The sequence below is a fragment of the Tarenaya hassleriana genome, unplaced genomic scaffold (assembly GCF_000463585.1).
Source record: "Tarenaya hassleriana unplaced genomic scaffold, ASM46358v1 Cleome8, whole genome shotgun sequence".
Lineage (NCBI taxonomy): Eukaryota > Viridiplantae > Streptophyta > Magnoliopsida > Brassicales > Cleomaceae > Tarenaya > Tarenaya hassleriana.
The window spans coordinates 247,728-256,915 of NW_010970490.1; the positions used below are offsets into that span (position 1 = coordinate 247,728).

General features: G+C 41.6%; 3 protein-coding genes across 3 annotated transcripts; 1 reads left to right on the top strand and 2 right to left on the bottom strand.

The window, feature by feature from the left end:
* Window positions 1-1,103: 1,103 nt before the first annotated feature.
* Window positions 1,104-4,316, top strand: LOC104802019 (shaggy-related protein kinase beta-like). The gene is made up of 13 exons (XM_010525428.1): window positions 1,104-1,409; window positions 1,616-1,795; window positions 1,904-1,990; window positions 2,102-2,161; window positions 2,288-2,560; window positions 2,648-2,722; window positions 2,801-2,857; window positions 2,946-3,086; window positions 3,176-3,226; window positions 3,298-3,393; window positions 3,507-3,590; window positions 3,665-3,767; window positions 3,862-4,316. Exons 1-13 carry the CDS (start codon window positions 1,347-1,349, stop codon window positions 3,924-3,926), a joined length of 1,335 nt encoding a protein of 444 aa, XP_010523730.1. The 5' UTR covers window positions 1,104-1,346; the 3' UTR covers window positions 3,927-4,316.
* LOC104802017 (pentatricopeptide repeat-containing protein At2g03880, mitochondrial) lies at window positions 4,155-7,438 on the bottom strand. The gene is made up of 3 exons (XM_010525427.2): window positions 7,193-7,438; window positions 4,371-6,894; window positions 4,155-4,287 (listed from the first exon to the last, which is right to left on the bottom strand). Exon 2 carries the CDS (start codon window positions 6,889-6,891, stop codon window positions 4,480-4,482), a length of 2,412 nt encoding a protein of 803 aa, XP_010523729.1. The 5' UTR covers window positions 6,892-6,894; window positions 7,193-7,438; the 3' UTR covers window positions 4,155-4,287; window positions 4,371-4,479.
* Window positions 7,439-7,454: 16 nt separating this feature from the next.
* On the bottom strand, window positions 7,455-8,388 carry LOC104802020 (BON1-associated protein 2-like). The gene has a single exon (XM_010525429.2). The coding sequence runs from the start codon at window positions 8,278-8,280 to the stop codon at window positions 7,696-7,698; it is 585 nt and encodes a 194-aa protein (XP_010523731.1). The 5' UTR covers window positions 8,281-8,388; the 3' UTR covers window positions 7,455-7,695.
* Window positions 8,389-9,188: the final 800 nt, after the last annotated feature.

The following is a 9,188-nucleotide window of genomic DNA, read 5'->3' on the forward strand; positions in this document are numbered from 1 at the left end:
GTGTCGTGCATTTAATGAAACAGCCGCATCCCCCAACTCAAACTCTAATCTCTTTTTTAATATTGTCCGAAATCCAAAATCTGCAGTTCATATATATGGCTCTGTAATCACGAAATCTTGTGACTTACCCTAAAATCAAATAACATACAATCATAAGGGAATACGTTTCTATACAAGTGCAAGATAATAATGCTTTTTTTATAATTGTTGTCAACCTTGGGAGACTAAGGGCGTGAAAATGAGATGCGATTTGGCAATTTGAAATTATGGAAATAAGCAGTAAATGCTTTTAAAAATGGGACGAACGCTCGCTATTTTTTATGTGTTTTTGTCAATGTACGCTTTCCTGCTTTAAACCGTAGAAAAGAAAAAAGTGGGGGAGAGGTTGGCGAGTCAAGCCCTTATTTAAATATTATATATACATTGGACCCACGTACTAAAAGTGGAAAGTGATGATATTTGATTGCATGTTTTGCATGGCCGAAGACGGGGGGATTGCTTATGGCTCACGTACGCAAGTCTAACCGCAAACGCAGAATTTTTTGCGTTTCTAAATCGACGTGATTGATTGCTAATCCCAATTCTGTCTCTAAAAATGTAGAACTAGAATCTATGTTTATGGACTGTATGGAATCTTTTGTTTTTTTTTTAAAAAAAAAAATTCTGGTACGGGTGGGAATGCGAAAATGGATATTTGTTTGAATATTAAATTCACATATATGAATATTTGTGTTGGATGTGAAATTCAGTGACAAATTAATATGAATGGATGGGCTTAATTGATGGGCCATTATCAATGGGTCAAAAGTCCAAACAGCACATTACTATATTATCCATTACGCATGGACCATTTTGTGTTATATTTATTTACATTTTACGGGGTAATAAAAATGTAAGGGGGGGCCCGGGGGGCAATGGAATATTCAAAACATAGATTCCGCACCCCACAAGGCTATATTTGTCATTTTGTGAGAGCAAAAGATTTGAATATCTGCCGTTGGATTATCCTTTTGTACGGAAATCATGGCCCAGAAGGATGATTGGTCTTCCATTTGTGTCCATGCGAGAAGCTCGCCTGGGCTTTTCATCTCTGTCCGCATACACGCACAGATATATACATACATATATATATAGAGAGAGGTCCCTTTCTTGTTGTCGATTTCGTTTCTCTGTTTCTGGATTTGACAGCGGAGGAGGAGGAGGAGGAGGAGAGAAACTGGACCCATCTCTCTCTCTCTCTCTCTCCCTCTCCCTCTTCTCGTGAGGGCTGATTCTTCTGTTTTCTCGAGACCCTTTTTTTGTATGTGTTTTCCTGGAAAATTAATGGTCTTTTGAAAGCGGCAACAATGGATGTGATGCGTAGGCTGAAGAGTTTTGCCTCTGGACGCACTTCTTCTTCTTCTGATCTTGTACGGTTTCCGAATTTCCATTTCCTTTTTCCCCTTCTTCGTTCCTCTGTGCATTCTAATCTGCAGATTTGTTCTTTTCTTTTCTTTTCTTCCACGTTTCGTCGGTGAAAGAAACCCTAGGTTTCGGGCTCTAGATGCTTTTCATGCCTTGCAAGACATACAATTCTAGGATTCTATGTGAAAATCATGCTGTTTTCAATTCGCAGGTAGGGGATGTCGGCCCGACAAGATCGAATGTCATCGACCACAATCGCGAAGCTACAGCAGAAACGAAATCGTCTGAGTGTAATTCTGAGAAAACGCGAGAAACCGTAGCCACGACAGAAAATTCAGGCTACGACGGGCTTCCCAAGGAAATGCAAGTTCTGAAAATGAGCGAAGAGAAGGTTTAAGTCCTTTCCCCTTTCTGCATTTTGAATCTTGAACGTCTCTTCCGCATTAATATGTATAAACAGCTTTTGTCTTGACAGATATTTCTTCATCGTGATCTACAGGATAATGGCGTCATCAAGGGCAATGGGACAGAACCTGGGAAGATTATTACCTCGAGAAAGAAGGGTCTGAATGGTCAGAAAGACCAGGTGATCTTCTTGTTTCACCTCCTCATATAATCTGTCACATGAATCATGATTTGGGTTTTCATCAAAACTGATCTTCCTGATGATATGTTCTGTTGACAATGTTGCCTCCAGATCATATCATACAGAGCTGAACATGTTATCGGCTCTGGTTCCTTCGGCGTTGTTTTCCAGGTAACTCAGAAGAACTAGTTGCCAAGATTAGACAGATATGATGTTTCTTTTTGGTTGCCTGATTATAGTTTCGTTTCCCAAATTACCTATGTTAGTAAATTTGTCAGTATTGTGTTCCTGATGCAGGCAAAGTGCATGGAGAAGGGAGAACGAGTAGCAATCAAGAAGGTGTTACAGGACAAGAGATACAAAAACAGAGAACTTCAGATAATGCGAATGCTCCATCATCCTAACATCGTCGAGCTTAAGCATTCCTTCTTCTCTACCACTGAAAAAGACGAGCTTTATCTTAACCTTGTTCTCGAGTATGTGCCCGAGACTGCGTACCGAGCTTCAAGACACTACACCAGGTTGAACCATCACATGCCATTGATCATTGTTCAGCTCTACACTTATCAGGTAAAGTCCGGAACTTTTTGGAAAAACGTTTTTTTGGGTATTGTCTTAAATACTGTGACTCCACAAAGTTTCTGTCTTTTCAACCAGATTTGTCGTGCTTTGAACTATCTGCATCGAGTAGTTGGAGTCTGCCACCGTGACATTAAGCCACAGAATCTACTGGTGAGCATTTGAAACTTGTTTCGGTTAGTCTCAAAGAACTGGAGGGAATATTTCTGGGTTTTTCATTGCATTCTGCAGGTCAATCCGTATACTAATCAGCTAAAGATATGTGATTTCGGGAGTGCAAAGATGCTGGTACGTCTTATCTCGATAAAGATTTAAATTCACCGGGTTGGTGTGTTAAAGAACCGAATTCTTGATTTAAATCTTGTCTTGCCCTCAGATTCCAGGAGAATCGAACATATCATACATATGCTCGAGGTACTACAGAGCTCCAGAACTCATCTTTGGAGCAACAGAGTACACTACAGCAATCGATATGTGGTCTGCAGGTTGTGTCATGGCCGAGCTTTTCCTTGGACAGGTGATGAAGCTCATTGTTCTGTCTTAACTTTCCAACTCCGTTTACTCTGTTTCTTATGTAAACCTATCCGTTTGCTTCATGTTCCATAGCCTCTGTTCCCTGGCGAGAGCGGTGTTGATCAGTTGATGGAGATCATTAAGGTAACTTGATCAAGTTTTCAGTTTTCAATATGCTCGGGTTTTGATGTTTTGGATCTTATTGTGTATCTCAGATATTGGGGACACCAACCAGAGAAGAGATAATGAACATGAACCCTCGTTACAATGAGTTTAAATTTCCTCAACTGAAAGCTCAGCCATGGCAAAAGGTATATATAGATACAGACACCAGAGGTTTCAAAGAATGATGCTTTCAAAGACTTTAGCACATCCAGACATATCTCATCTTCAGTTTCTTGTGCAAAATTGCCCGGTTTTCCAGATATTCCGGAGAGAGTTGCCTCCAGAAGCATTGGATCTTGCTTCAAGACTCCTCCAGTATTCCCCAAACATAAGATACACGGCTGTAAGATGGTTTTAGTTGATGTCTGATCCCTTTATATGGCGGCCCTTGTCTAATAATCTCGCTCATGGTTTCAGTTGGAAGCATGTGCTCACCCGTTCTTCGATGATCTGAGAGACCCGAGAGCTTGTTTGCCAAACGGCCGAGCAATGCCTCCATTGTTTGATTTCACAGCTCAAGGTTAGCTTTAATGGCTTCCGCCCATCTCACCCAATGATCACAAATGATTCCCCTTGATGTTTGTGTGGAAAAACAAATGCAATTTCTCTTGCAGAACTGGCCGGTGCTTCTGTTGAACTGCGTGAACGCCTAATCCCTGAGCATGCAAGGAACGATTAAATTTCGCTAAGATGATCATGTTGTCTATGCTCCTCGCAATGTGAATGAGTTTCAGATGCTAACACTCTCGTCCTTGAGCTGTTCCTCCTATTCCCCGGCCTCTATAAGCCATACAGTACAACCTTCAGATGATGGTCTATGGAAACAAATTATGCTAGAAAATCCTGAGGGTTTTTCTTGTGAATTTGCTCAGGACTTCTTCCTAGGGCTACCCGGGAGAACGATCCCTTCTCATTGTAGTTTCGTGATTCCATTCACATAAGGTTTAAAATTTTGTTGCGGTAAAATCTCTCATGTGTAGCAGTCTTCTGGCTATGAACCCTCACTGGCGTCGCTCTGCAGTGTAGCATTGTGCATTTATCTGTATAAGATGAAAAGATTTTGATGCTATGAGATTTCTCTTTCTTGCATATATCAATTTTCTAACAATGAACACTCACTAACCTCAGGAACCAACATGATTTTGGTTGCTCCCAAGTGTATAATCTTAATCTGTATCCTGCAATGTCGCCATTCAGATATCCTCTGTTTTCGAGATTTTGTCTAATGTCTGTTACCAATAGTCTCCACAAGAGCAGTTGCCTTCTTTGAAGTGATGAAAACAGTTGGGGTCCCTCAAGATGATATGCCGAAGGTACACTCTCGATATGTACTTCATAGCATTGTGGCAGTCCCCACAGATACGGAGGTTCTTAAAAATGCGAATGTGAGCTCCAGATGGTATAACAAGCAAAGCGAATGCCACTGCTAGTTTCTCGCTGTGGTAAGCCAGACCGAGCTCCTTGCCTTCAGTGTCCATGTCATGGAGGGCATAACTCATGTCCGGAACATAGCCAGCTTGTCTGATCAGAAACATCATCTCGTCTACCTTGGAGTATATCTCGGCCGTTCTCAAGTGCCCTCTATCTTCAGACATAAAGCTGTGAACTTTGCTATTTGCTTCAAGCCAACTCCGTCCAGGCTCTTTGCTGATATTACGGGATTTCATCAATCTTCGAACTTTTGCAGCCTCTTCCCATCTTCCTGCTACCGAATACATGTTTGACAACAGAATGTAAGGAACAGCATTGCTTGGCTCCAATTCCATGAGAGTTTTCGCTGCTCTCTCCCCTTGTTCTATGTTCCCGTGAATCCTACTAGCAGCCAAGATGGCTTTCCATACAGTCGCGTCAGGTTCAACCTCCATTTGATTCAGCAACTCATCAGCTTTAACTAGATCACCAGAGCGGCCAAAGAGGTCAATCATACATGCGTAGTGTTCAGGCCCGGGTATAATTCCATAATCTTTTTTCATTGAATCGAAGTAACGTTGAGCCTCTTCGGTGAAACCAGCATGGCTGCAAGCAAAAAGTAAGCCAATAAAGGTAATGAAGTCGGGTGTTATACCACTGCCTATCATCTGATCATAAAATCGTAGCGAGTCCTTTGCTTTCCCGTTTTTGGCATAACCCACTATTAAAGCAGTCCAAGTGATCACATCTCGTACTTCCATGGAGTTAAAGATTCTATTTGCATCCTCTATGCTTCCACACTCGGTGTACATTGTCACGAGAGAGTTACCTACAGACAGAGACGATGGAAGGCCAGATTTAATATAATTTCCGTGTACCTGTTGCCCAAACTCCAACAGAGTTAACTCAGCTGAGGCACGTAATACGCTGGCAATAACGATCTGATCAGGGCGAATGCTTGCAATTCTCATGTTACAGAATAACTTCAAAGCTTCTTCATAAGACCCGTTATGCGTATAACCAGTGACAAGAGCTGTCCAAGAGATGACATCCCTCCCTGGCATATGTTCAAACACCTTGAATGCCAAATCCATGATTCCCCTTTTGGCATACATATCGACAAGGGCGTTATTCACGAGCTTGGAAGCACCATACCCTATTTTTACAATCAAACAATGGACAGAAGCTGCAATCTTCATCTCCATCCTCGAAGAAGCAAAACAATTTAAAATGGATGGGATCGTGAAATCATCAATCTTCATATCTCGTTTATGCATCATTTCGAACAAGGACAGGGCTTCCTCTTCAAGGCCCTGCCTAACACACCCTACAATCATGGAGTTCCAAGAAACCACATCATCAACCTCCATACCCTCTAACAGGACTCTTGCGGTATCCAAGTCTCTGCATTTAGCATACATGTCGATCAATGCACTCTGAACGAAAATATTTGTCCCAAACCCACTCTTAATTATACAACCATGTACCTGAGCTCCTATCTCGCGAACTGAAACTGCTGCACAAGCTGTTAACACGCTAGGGAAAGTGAACTGATTCGCCTGAATTCCTTCCCTTCTCATATCCCTAAAACACCCAATAGCCCTGAAAGCAGACCCATTTTGCGAGTAGCCGGTGAGCATTGAAGTCCAAGTAACGTGATTTTTGTCACCAGACATTGTAGCAAAGAGATACTCGGCTTCAGAGATACATTTGCATTTGGCGTACATATCAAGAAGACCAGTGACGACAAAATCGTTCATATCTAATCCGGTTTTTATCGTGTACCCATGAATCTCCTCACCTCTCGGAAGCAAAACCATCGAAGAACACATCCTAAGCACACTGCCCAGGGTAAACTGATTAGGGTATCTTCCATCGAGCTGCATTCCCCAGAACAACTCGAAGGCTTCGGTCTCACGTCCATATAGGCAATACCCAGAAATGAGGGCATTCCACGAGATCGTACTCTTCACCGGGTTCCGATCAAAAAGCTGTATTGCTTCGACGAGTCGCCCAGAATTCGAATAAGCAGCGATCATGGTGTTCCAGGAAAACTCATCCCTCTCGGGCATTTTATCGAACAGTTGACGGGCTTCATCGACCCGACCCGATTTGGAGAACTCTGTCAACACCAGATTCGAATCAAGCTTCGCTCGGCCAGCATAGCTATGGATGTGATCTTCAAACGATTTCAGAGGAAAGCCCCTATGGCTTCGGAAATTAAATCTGCGCATAACCTGGCGAGCAAAATGCACGAGTTCGAGATCTAAATAAACGATTGAGCGTTAGCAAAAATAAAATAAAATTGTCAAATGTTTTTTAAGGCCGTTTAAGAAAACATGGGTATTAAACGTGTCCTTTTAATTTATAAAAAAAAAAAACGTGCTCTTTTAAAATTCATTAATAGCTCATAACCATCAAGTAATTAATATAAACACATTAAATTTTTCTGTAAAAGGGAAAAAGACACAGCCGATCCAATTAAATATCATTTGAGAATCCCATGTACATGTACTATATATTAAACTTAATTACCTCGTAATGCAGTTACCAGATGTGATTAATCGTAACTTCTGAATTTGGCCACTTGTTTCAAAGTGAAAAAAGAAATTAAAAAAAAAAAAGAGCTCGGATGGCCGTTGGACTCGTTCTTTGGTGAAACGAATTGTGATGACCCTTTCATCACGGTAACGACCTGTTATCCTCACGGCTCGCGGTTCGAACCCAGCAATTGACCATTCTACACGGTTGTTACAACCACTAGGCCGCCGCTGATTCTTGTTATTTATATATTTATTTTTATACCAATATAATCGGAGCGGAAATTTCGAAAGTTTGGTGTACATATTATTTCCTTTTTTTTTTTACATGAATAAACGGTAAGATCTGGTCTTCGTCACCATTTTTATGGCTTTAAGATGCTCTATAGAAACTGATCAACGCATGGTCCAAAGAATATATGGTTTTGAATTTCTCGTAGCAGTTTTTCGTGTTTTAGATTTCGAATTTTCGAAACCTAGAAAACGACACAAAAATAATCAATTACGTGGTTGATACCCACACCATATAGGAACGCCGGTGACTATCTGTCCGCCGGAAACGGCCGTCCCGATCGTCTTCTCCGGTCTCCAAAACCCCACCGCGTGTGACGAGCACGCGCTAAAGTCAACCGTCGGCTTCTTCTCCGCCGTCTTTTGCTGTCCGAATCTCGAATCAGGTTCTACTCTGATCGAAACATTGACGACCCCGCTCTTGTCTCCATACTCATCTCTCAGTCTGTAACTCAGAAAGTTCAAATGGCCTTCGGGATAATACCCTCCCATGAAATCCGTAACCGGAATCCTCGCAAACCCTACTTGCTTCTCAGACCCAGAACCTGTCCGATAGCATACCTCGACGGACACAAACTGGGATCTCCCGTTCATGGGCATCTCCACCTCGAACTTGTCGTTCCACTTCGGATGAGTTCCGCCGCATTCGTCGGCCTTCGTTTTCCGGACGTTGAACGGAACGGTCTTCACGACCGCGAACGTGTTTCTCCGCGCGGAGATCGGTCTCCTGTTTACGCGGAGATCCTCCGCCGATATTACCGTGATCTCCAGACGTCGGGACATTGGATACATGTAATAAACGTGTATTCGTGTGTGTGTGTGTGTGTGTCGTGTATATATATATATATATATGTATATGAATAGGTCTTATTGTCGAGCACCAGGGTGAATGATTCTTGGGTCGAACGTGAAGATAAGAGGGATTTATATATAGGGTTTCCTTGAAGGAATGTGACAAGAAACGAAGGAGAAACCCACTTGCTTGCTTGCTTCTTGTTGGGTTCCATGGCAGCGTAAGACTTACTTTAATATCAATATAAATACTAATATATAGTTGGCTTACGGTCGGAAATCTGGATGCTTCGAGGACGTGGCCGTTATAGTAGCGTATCTAAATAAAATATAGACGTGTGTATAAATGGCCGGCGTATATATTTATTCAAATAAGACGTGTTGTATATATATTAATTCTCAGCTTTGAAACATGTATACGAAATACTTAATTAGTATGGTTTCAAACACCGTTGATTCACGAGGTCAGTCAACAGCGCATTCCTAGTCATTTCTAAACTTGTGGTTATCGTATTTATTATCGTGTTATGATATTTTCAACAAATTGTTATAGGAAATTTCAATGACAATAAGATATGGTCCAACGTTTATTAGTCGGTCGTTTTTTAATGGTGGATGTTACCGTACAAGAAAAGGCTAAAATGTTCAAGAGTCTCCGTTGAATCTGTTTCGTTGATTGATTCGGCTTCGGGTTTCTTCCTGTAGCCTTCGTTAAGTTGTGTTTTTAAGACATTTTGCTGTGCCTGAATATTCCATCTCACACGGATTGATTGTTTATCAATAAAATAAAGGAAATTTCAATTTCAGGTATCTTTTGTTGCGTCTACGTGAGTGGGGACACGGTCGCATTTTCGTTATATATATATATATAAAGTTGATTATGCAAAGTTGGCAAGTCTCACCCTACA